This window comes from Syngnathus scovelli, chromosome 1 (genome assembly GCF_024217435.2).
Source record: "Syngnathus scovelli strain Florida chromosome 1, RoL_Ssco_1.2, whole genome shotgun sequence".
Classification (NCBI taxonomy): Eukaryota; Metazoa; Chordata; class Actinopteri; order Syngnathiformes; family Syngnathidae; genus Syngnathus; species Syngnathus scovelli.
The window spans coordinates 25,237,134-25,246,911 of record NC_090847.1 but is presented as its reverse complement, the minus strand read 5'-3'; the positions used below and the strand labels follow the sequence as shown (position 1 = coordinate 25,246,911).

Sequence of the window (9,778 nt, the reverse complement as noted above, 5' to 3'; positions counted from 1 at the left end):
ATTTAATTTGGTAAAGTAAAAAATGCATTTTTACAAAGTTAAAGGACATGTATAGTATTTGTTTTACTTAAAATGTATTTGTGCTCATTTGGCACAGTATCTTCAAAATGTTTTTTTTTTAATCTTTTGATAAAATGGAGTTAGAAATTTGCAGTGTGTTCCCCAGCCCTGACGTAAACCACTCAGGTCCAAAGTACTCCAACAGTCTGTCTTCTGTCCCGCCCTCACAGTTTGGAGAACAACGGAAGCTCATCAGGCCACAAACATGATTTAAACACACACAGCAAAATAATGTCAAACTATTTTGTTTAATCTACAGCAACGCTTATAAGCACATTCATTTTTACATGCGTGCAATAAACTTGTGGAGGGCCTAAAAAAACAAAATTCAAATAACTAAACAAAAAAACTATAGAGATGCTGCACTTCATATTTTGTTCTTCCCGCTTGTGGAGGACGGCAAAATCATTTTCTCCAGAAGATTCATCATGCGCTCTTGCATCTGCATACACTGGACCTGGAGCAGATTCTGCTGATGCAGGGCTCGGCGGACTTCCCTGCACGTTTCCTCAATGGCTTGATTGGAGCGCTTTTGTTGCCGCAGCATGGCCTGCATTATCTGCAGCTTCCTTCGCTTTAGAAAATGCTGTCTTTTTGTGGTCTTTTGCTTGCTAGACACTGGATGGGAGCTGAGGAGAAGATAAAAAGACAATCAGGCAAAAAAAAAAAGAAAAATCTCATTCTCTCGCTCTCTCTCTACATCACAGTGGTTACCTGGAGCCTTGTGTGTGCTCACTGTCAGAGTTCCAAGAGTCCAGTTCCTGCTTGATCTCCATTTCATCTGAAGAGCCAGTATATTCGGGCAGGAAGCCCATCACCTCCTGCTCCGGCTGGGCCAAGGGGTTGTCGCCACCTTGGGACGAATTACCAGCACTCGTCGAGGCCTGGGACTCATCCCGGCAGTCACCTTGAGACTCGGCCCAGTTACCTTGTCCGACCTCCACAGGCTTGGATAGAATCTTCTCAATAGCTTTGTAATACGGCCAGTCGGGGGTCTCGCCGCTTTCCGTGGCGTTGGACTTAAGTCGCCTGTTTAAAAAATAAAAGAAAGAAAAATGAGCAACACTTATTGTGGCATGATGGCAAAGTTTCAGGTTGACTGGCCTGTATTGGAAGGACATATTTGTGATCTTCATCTTGATCTCCTCTTTGAAGCGTTGCTCGCCCGTCAGCTGGAAAAACCGCTGCGACATCCTCTCGTAAACCTTCGCGTTCCTCTTGCTAGTTTTCAGCTCATTGTGGTTCTCCTCCCAAATGTAGAGCAGGGCCTTCATTTCACCGTCGGTCCAGTTGGGGGCCCGCCGGTGCTTCTCGCCCTGAGGATGAGTAATTAAATAGGCAAAGTCATCTCCCGCTGCCATTTTTGCCCGCAAAAAACTCTTTGCTTTGAAAGGCTTTTACGATTCTGTGTGATGCAATGTGAGCTTGCGAAGGTGAGAAGGGAAGCACACGCTAAGGCCTGACTTTGCACCTCCCCCCTCCAGGACAGACTGAAAGAGCACTCAAAATGGGGCCTAAAGCGGGAGAGGAATCCGGTTAAAAGCTTTTAGTGCTCGATGATGTCACAGTTGCCCTGGCGACGGCCTAAGGAGGCCTTTCTTTTTCACCCTAACCACTCCCACTCCCCCCACCCGCGCCACTCTTCTTCCTGCTGCTGCTGCATTGGGCTGGGACATAAAAAGCTTTTAGCTGAAAGGCAGCAGTGTGAGCGGACGCCATTGCTGAAATGCAAAGAGCGGGGGAGGGGAAGAATGAGGGCAGACTGCTTTTTGTTTCTTTGACGACTGGGCAGACCAGAATGCGCTTCCTTTAAAAGCTTTTGTCGGATCATCTCGTTCCCTGCAGGGGTGTGACTCGCAAATCGGGATCCACCAAATAATCACCGCGTGTCATTTTCACAAAGTGGATACATATGGGGACTGACGCCACAATAAAACGAAAGCAATTACTCCTTCCTTATTTTTAGGCCAATTAAAAGCTTCGAGACGATTGTGACATCCCATAAATCTGATTTAGCTGCACAGATGAAGTTGATTTATAGATTAGAGCGTACATTGGTATTGTTGAAATTTACCTTTTAAAATGTGTCAAGTAAACGGGCGAATTCATAAACCAGAATTGACCAAAATGACAATTGATGGCATACCTTTTTAACAAAAACAAAAAAATGGTGATCTAATTGCAACTGGCTGACTTCTCTTTCTTTTCTTTTTCAGGGTTTAAAGCGGAAGTAATCCAGACTGTTAATCCAAGGGATAGACTAATCTACAGATCAACCAGTCCGGCGCAACTCAGGTCGTAAGTAATGCACTGTTAGTTTTATTTGAGAACATTTGTGTGTTACAGTAAAAATGATTCAGGGATTTTAACTTTTTAAATGCTTTTATTACTTATAAAAATAGAGCAAATTCAGTGGAAAAAGTTTTTATTTGGTATTCTATTATGAATTTACTTTGATTATTTTAAGATATTTTGATACAATTTAAAAAACAAATCAATTAAAGCTGTGATTTTTTTTGTAAATTCTTAAAATGTGTATTTAATGTAAATTATAAAGTTTATCAAAAATAGACATTTTTGGAAGGAAGTTCTGGTCTACAATAACACAAACGGAGGGAAAAAAAACAAACTTTAATGCAAATTTGCGCACATATATAACATACATACAAGGTGCATACATCCATACATAAAATATAAATGCTTTTAATAGTTACATATACAATTTTATATTAAAAATGACAATTAAAAATAACAAAAAGAATGCATAAATAACTAAGACATGTCTAAATGTACCTCAAATAACATAAATAAATAAAAATTAAGTCATTGCAAAATCCAAATACAAACACGTCAGCTGATAGTTTATACAATAATGTCAGAAGTAACAAATGAATAAAATGAAATGTAGTTGTCAAAAAGTAACTCTAGAGGTCAGCAAACGTCCATGCTCAATTGAAGTGGCCAGGGTGGCACTTCAATTTTTGACAGAAGTCTCACAGTTTGAAGTAATTGAACACTGACTGACTTGTACTGGATGTGCACAGTGGTATCAAAACGCAATTTTGCGGGTCATGCATGTTGTTGTTTTTTTTGTCGCTGTTCCTTTAAGACAGGGGTGGGGGGAAAACCTCAGAGCACCATTGTGAATTCATGGGAAAATGAAAAATGTTACCTAACTAACATGAGAAACGAGAACAATTATTACGAATTGAAGTAGACTCGAGTTTGTTCAAAGTAAATTATTTTAAATAGCTGTTGTTTTGACGCTTGCATGAAATCAGCATTTTACAGACTGAAACGTTAAAAGAACTCAAAATGACAGCATTACTGTTTTCCATGTAAAGTGATTGATAAAAAATATACCCCAAAATAACAGTGGGGGAAAAAAATTGGAAAAAAAAAAATGTTTTGAAAACCTACGAGTATCGCATTCTAAGATTTTTTTTTTTTTTTTTTTTTTTAGAGGTTGTTTACATGGGATGGATGAATTACAGACATTTTTGTTTTGTTGACTACTTTACATGACATCATCCTTTTTGGAGCCCGAAAACAAGCGGTTACCAGTTTCCATGGAAACGTGTACCATGAATCAAACATTCAGAGCACTGCTTTTGAGGCCGACGTTTAACGCTTGACAAACTGGTGAAAAAGGTCATCTTGTTGATTTTACGTGACATCAGCATTTTTAAGACCGACTCTAAATTTAAGTCAATCACAGCCAAAACGACTGTATGAACGTCAGACTAAAATACTTTTTTTTTTTCCTTCCCTTAATTGTGGGAGTACGCCAAAGTATGAGCGTTTGAGGGCTTTCTTAAACAGCTCCTCTGAGGTTTGAAAGGCGGGCGGGCCAGATGAAAAGCTAGGTCACCCCCACCCCTGCTTGAAGGTAAAAATCCAGACCTCACCCATAAATGACAGATGAATCCATTTTAACGATTGGCTCAATCTCTGGGAAGACATTCGTCCTCGGTGATGCCCTGAGCCTTCAGCTCCTCCAGAACGTTGTCCAGGTGGCCCGGGTCGGGGTAGCCGTGGCCCGTCAGGTTGGAGCCGAACTCCGTCTTGTGGTGCACCTCGTTCCAGATGACCGTGTCCGACTCGCCGGTGGTGCTGGACGTACCCACCGAGAATATGAGGCGGCGGTCCCACGCCACCAGGAGCAGCCTCAGAACCTGAACAAGTAAGATTTCCTCAAAGTGTGCTCCCTCCAGTGGCATCAGAAAAATCAGCCTCAAGGCTACAGCCCCCCCACCCCCCTCGGCCTTCATCTAGGAATTCTTAACAATACCTTTCGGCCTTTGTCGCTGTCCGGGAGGTAGCAGTGTCTGGGGAAGCCACGGGCGGTGAAGGGTTTGCCGGGGTTTGGGTGCTCCAGGTCCTAAAGAGCAACACGTTCATGACCTCAAGCGAGGCAAAATCCGCACGGGACGACGCCCACAACGACGCCATGTCGGCGGCGCTACCTGAATGCCAGGAGGAATGTTGTAAATGATGCGGATGGTTTTGCAGTCAGGATGTCCGGGGAGCGAGTGGGGGATGACGTGGTACTCCATCTTGCCCGGAGGCTGGTTCCCGGTTTTGACACCGTATATGGTTTTGCACGTGGGGCACTGCAGGCTGCCGTCCTTGTTGCCGTTGTTGTACATGGCCACCAGGCACTGCAGGTGGTACTGGTGGCCGCACTGCGCCAGGCGACCCACCGACTCTGCGCGGGAGATGCCGCCCACGCCGGGGCCTTTGTAGCCCGATGGGCCGGATAGGACTTCCATGCAGATGGTGCAGTCCTGCACGGTTGCAAACACACGTCCGTGACTTGCTTTGCTTTTTTGCGTTTTCAAACTCCCCAATTTTTTAGGGACTAATAAATAAATTACCTCTTCAGGGGGATTTCGGACTTTCTGAAGGTATCTCTTAACCACCTCCTCGGGGGTCCTACCTATGACAAGAAAATGGAACGTGAGACAATTTGATGCGCTTCCTAAATGTGTGTTTTTTGTTCTCTGTCAATTTCCAGACCTTTGCGGGCCTGCTTCTTGGTGGTTTTGCGACAGCAGTGGCCCAGACCCGGTACGGGTTTGATGTCGCTCTTGCTGACAGGCGGTGGGTGAAGCACCAGCTTGGGAGGACGGGTCAGGCAGACGGGAAGACCCGCCGCACTCATGAGGATGCCGGTAATCCCTAAAAAGAGAACACGCAAAACAGTTTAAAAAATTTTATAATCATAACACCAATTAAACTACCGTACACATCCCTAAATTAAAAAATTGCCTATTTACAAGAAAAAGTTCAAACTTTAGGATAACAAATTATTTTGAAATATTGGAAAAAAAAGATAAAAAACTCAGATACAGAACATTTCTAAAGACTGACAGCATAACTTGTTCCAATGTTTATCAGTGTGCTCACCGGCTAGGGCAGGGTGCACAGGGCTGGAACCGTTCAGGTTCTTGACGGGAACCGTCGGCACCCTGCAACACAAAGTAGATATCCATTGATAGGTGACAGGTCACCCTTAAGGCGCTAAAATCCGATCAGTCTGTTGTGCGCGCAGCTGGCCGCAACATATGTCAAGTTCAATTCCACGTCAGCAGGTCAAGAAGCTTTTGCACTGTCATGAATGTGAGCGGTTTAGATGAGTAAACCACTTTGGCGGTTTAAAAAAAAATAATAATTGCTATCTTGCGTCATGAGCATAATATTGAGAGATCTGGAAGGTATTGTTCATCCGAGGTTTGGCTACGTGGTTTGTCGCCATTTCATTTTACTCGTGAACTAGCATAGCGTTGCTTTTAAAGATTTGTGTCGGGATGTTAAAGCTGACGTGCATCCGAAATCCAAATAGTCAATCTAATGGCAAAACATTACACTGGTCAACAGCACATTTTAATAAGAGATGATTTTGTGTGTCCCTTAAGGTATTTTTAAGGCTGATTTCAAAATTCTTATTCCAAACGCATAATGTTTTTGAGATTTTTTTTGTTTTAAATTTGACCGATAAAAACTTGCGCAACATGCATTTTATCAAACATGGCGTTACAGAAAAAAATCCACCAACACTTCATTAATAAATACTAATATGCATATATTACATTTTATATTATTATTATAATATTATTACTATTATGAAAACATGATGAGTTGGGGAAAAAAAATGACGGCAGAAAATTTAGCATCTCTGATTAAAAAAAAAAAATCAGTACAAAATGTTGACCTGTATTATTTTACAATGTTAATTTTTTAAAATAAAGTAAACAGTCCGTTCAATACTTACGGCCGTCCACTTTTGATCACAGTCATCTTCGAGAATATTTCGATAATCCAGATGGTGGGGCAATAAAGTGCTCCTGCTCCGACGGTTGAGCCGAACGGCAACGTGATTTGTGGCGCCTCGCCTCGCTCTTTTATAGCGCTAATCCGCCTTTTCCCATCTGCTGACTTAACTCGAGTTGTAGGCCATTCAGTCGTCACATTACGGATTACCCCTGAGGCCATAAGGAAGCTAATTTTTCCATCATGGGGCTCCCATCTTTCCCTCTGCAAACCTTCACACAATTTGGCTAATCGAAAATTGTATTGTGGTATTTTAGATTTTGTGGAAGCTGAAATATTTTTCCCCTTCAAGAATAGTACTTTTTTATTTGAAGATTTTATTTGATTGAATTAGTATAATTTTATTTATTCACTTTATTGCACTCCCTTTTTTATACTAAGATATGTTTATTTGTATTTGGATGATTACATATTTGATTCTGCGAAAGAGGAAACAAAACAATTCGCTATTTTTCCACTGTTGTGGTTACCCGAGCTCAGTAATACAAACTGCTCGCAGTTTTCTGCAAATCTTGTCCTTATTAAGCCAGAAACAGAAAATCCTCTCAGGGTACAGATAAATATCAAACATCAGGTTTTTGCACTATCTGTTCTGGTCAACGTGATTACACTTCCGGCGGCTATATTGGTTTGTTTACCAACAAGCTAGCAGAAGCATGTCAGCAAGTCACGTTTTTTGGATTGCGGCTAATCTCCCGGCATTAGGCCAGCTTCCATCTGGGACTAGGAAACTTTTGCACATGAGCAACTCTTAAATGAAGGCTTGGTCCATCATAACACTTGTAAACTGATATAAAAAATAGGGATTAAAATAGCACATACACACATCTACATTCACACATGTATCCTCCACCACCTAATCCCGCTAACTAACAAATCAAGTGACCAAAATCTTGTAAAGTAATCCCAACACCGCTTGCCCTTGGCGCTCTTGCCCGAGATAATCAGTTAACAACAGGTGGTACTCTCTCTGGATTTTGATCAGAAGGGCTTTTGATTTTCTGACGTGGGTGCCAGCAGGCTCACCCATCTGCCGGAAGGACTCTCACCTGAAAACGTGACCTTCATCCAATGTCCTGACTAATATGCAAGTGTGTCAAAACCGTGTCTACTCACCCTGAGGCAATGAGAGCGCGGGACTGAGCCATGGCGAGACGCTGCAGCGCCGGTCGGCTTAGCCCCGCCAGGCTGGACCGCGGTGGCAGAGTTGTAGTCAGCGGGCCCAGCACGCGGGCGGATGGTGAGGGCGCGCCGGCCGAGGCGAGAGGCGGGCCCGGAGCGGGCGCCGCAGGAGTCGAACAGGGTGGCGAGGTGGAAGGGTGAGGCTGGGTGGACAGTGAGGGCGGCGGCGGTGGGGGGAGCGATGGGGGCGGCGGGCGGCCGGAGTTCAGTGACAGGGCATTGGTGGCCGAGCTGAGAAGGGAGAGCGAGTGTGCGAAGCCGCCGCTCGTACCTGTACTCGCCATAGCGAGACCGCCACCCGTCGCCCCGACTACGGACGTCCTATGAGGGGAGAACGACCGTGAGATGGAGGGCAGTCGTGGGAGGGTGAGTGACCAGGCCCCTCCAGGGATCAAATGACTGCTAAGTTTGGGACTAGGCGGTTTAGTCTGAGGTGGTCTCCGACCCAGAGTTTGAGCGTTGGACACAGTGCCCACCTTGACACTGAGCAGCAGCATGCACTGCTGGCAGGCGCAGGGCGCTCCCAAAGAGGTGATAGCTGAAGCGGGGAGTGCCCCGCTGGGGTACGCGCTACCATTGCCTCCCCCCGCACCGCCCATCCTGATTCCCGCACCCCCTGCGGTAATGTCCGTAAATCCTCCGGGGTGTGGAGCGGACGTAGGTGCCCACGCGTGCTGGGATTTGGGCAGGGGGCCTGACACCAAGGGGTACGCCAAATCGGCGCGTCGCTGAATGCGACGGCAGCGCCGCGTCTGCCCATTGATTTGGGTCATACTCCCAAAGTCGATAAGGTAGCAGAAACCCAGCGGTGACAGGTCCAGCCAGGGCTGCTGGCGGTCCCGCGCCGCCTGGATGGCGATGCCCACCTCCGTGTCATACGGTGTCCAACTGCCCACGTCGTTCTCCCACTCCCACAGCCAGCCCTGGCCGGGCGCTGAGGTGGGCTCATAGAAGCCACGCCGGACCGCTCGAAGGGTGCCTGTGAATTGGCAAAAGTGGCCGCATCAATAATCAAAGTAGGGATGTTCCATACCACATTTTTCGCTTTGTTTTCAACATCAACGATAGAAAAAAAAAACGTGCTGCAAATTTCCAGGTTGAATTCCCACCTGCAATCTATGTCACTCCCATTTGAATGTGGGATGGCAAATGCCTTTTGATGCAGTATGTAACAGGTCACTCGGTCAATATATTAGTAGAAAAAAATATACGGCACGCTATTGCAGGGAAGCACCGTTCTACCTCCAAAGGTGGAAAATGCGAGGCTTGATTTCTTCCACCATTCAGCGTCGCTGCCGTTTAACGCAGAAAAGCGCCGGCTTTTAGTGAAAGCAGCTCATATACTAGAGCCTATCCCTGCTGACATCGGGTGAAAGGCAGACTACACCCTGAACTGGTCGCTAGCAGGGCACATGCATGCCCATCCTAAATATTCCCCCCTGAGTCAACTTGTTGCATTGATGCATTTTGACGTTCTAATTATTTCTTGGGCGTGTTGGCTTTGTATGTGCACCGCGTCCCATTACTTTCGGACAAGTTGCACAATGCACATGCACGAGTGCAAAAACAAGACGTCATTTTTGCGCCAGAAGAAAGAAAGATGCCTCCGGAACGGGCCGCTCACCCACCCGTGTCCTGGCGGAACTGGTGCATGGACTGCAGGTCGATGATGTAGGGCGAGAGGCGAGAGTCCACCTGGCCGAGGACCACGCTAGCGCAGCGCGGGTCGCTCCGGATGACCGCCTCGATGTGGTGACATACCGCCGGGCTGTAGGGCCGCCAGCGGCCGTGCTCATTCAGCCATTCCCACACGACCGCGGCGGACGCGAGTAACATTCTACTCGGTGTCGTTCCGACACATCAACGACGACGACAGCAGCAGCAGCATCGCGACAGCACGCCAACGTCCATCTTGTAGTGTTGACGTTTTGCGTGTGCGCGTTATTTGCAACATAATCGGCACAGATGCAAATCGTACCTGCCGTGTTTGTAGTTCCGGGTGTGCAGCAGCAACTGGTCGACCCCCCCCCAACCCCAACCGACACCGACCAGGCCGTAAAAAAAAAAAAAAAAAGAATAAATCACTCGAAAGTCATAATAATAATGACGTGGTTGAATTAAAACAAATAACCATATCAGGGAAATTAAACCCAAAATAAATTTGACAGCTCAGTCTACTGACAGTCAATGAAAATAGAGGTCG

General features: G+C 45.7%; 2 protein-coding genes across 3 annotated transcripts; both read right to left on the bottom strand.

The window, feature by feature from the left end:
* Window positions 1-289: 289 nt before the first annotated feature.
* msantd1 (Myb/SANT-like DNA-binding domain containing 1) lies at window positions 290-1,694 on the bottom strand. Of its 2 annotated transcripts, XM_049761849.2 has the most exons (4): window positions 1,165-1,694; window positions 989-1,089; window positions 775-913; window positions 290-689 (listed from the first exon to the last, which is right to left on the bottom strand). In XM_049761849.2, the coding sequence occupies exons 1-4, from the start codon at window positions 1,419-1,421 to the stop codon at window positions 428-430; spliced, it is 759 nt and encodes a 252-aa protein (XP_049617806.1). In that variant the 5' UTR covers window positions 1,422-1,694; the 3' UTR covers window positions 290-427. The 2 variants fall into 2 exon arrangements, with proteins under 2 accessions (XP_049617806.1, XP_049617805.1); XM_049761848.2 differs by having other exon boundaries at window positions 775-1,089; window positions 1,165-1,690.
* A 981-nt stretch (window positions 1,695-2,675) lies between these two features.
* dtx4a (deltex 4, E3 ubiquitin ligase a) lies at window positions 2,676-9,599 on the bottom strand. Its single transcript, XM_049760844.1, has 8 exons — window positions 9,204-9,599; window positions 7,510-8,554; window positions 5,470-5,531; window positions 5,080-5,241; window positions 4,938-4,999; window positions 4,527-4,847; window positions 4,352-4,441; window positions 2,676-4,235 (listed from the first exon to the last, which is right to left on the bottom strand). The coding sequence occupies exons 1-8, from the start codon at window positions 9,409-9,411 to the stop codon at window positions 4,005-4,007; spliced, it is 2,181 nt and encodes a 726-aa protein (XP_049616801.1). The 5' UTR covers window positions 9,412-9,599; the 3' UTR covers window positions 2,676-4,004.
* Between the last annotated feature and the right edge of the window lie 179 nt (window positions 9,600-9,778).

Bases quoted from the DNA above. Each gene is read 5' to 3' on its own strand.
- msantd1 (XM_049761848.2), bottom strand. From the start codon at position 1,421: ATGGCAGCGGGAGATGACTTTGCCTATTTAATTACTCATCCTCAGGGC. The intron at 1,090-1,164 runs GCCAGTCAACCT...TTTTTTAAACAG, and splicing joins AATATGTCCTTCCAATACAG to GCGACTTAAGTCCAACGCCA. The intron at 690-774 runs GTAACCACTGTG...TCTTCTCCTCAG, and splicing joins GAGCACACACAAGGCTCCAG to CTCCCATCCAGTGTCTAGCA.
- dtx4a (XM_049760844.1), bottom strand. From the start codon at position 9,411: ATGTTACTCGCGTCCGCCGCGGTCGTGTGGGAATGGCTGAATGAGCAC. The intron at 5,242-5,469 runs GTGAGCACACTG...TTCTCTTTTTAG, and splicing joins TGTGCACCCTGCCCTAGCCG to GGATTACCGGCATCCTCATG. The intron at 4,848-4,937 runs GTAATTTATTTA...GCAACCGTGCAG, and splicing joins TCCGAAATCCCCCTGAAGAG to GACTGCACCATCTGCATGGA.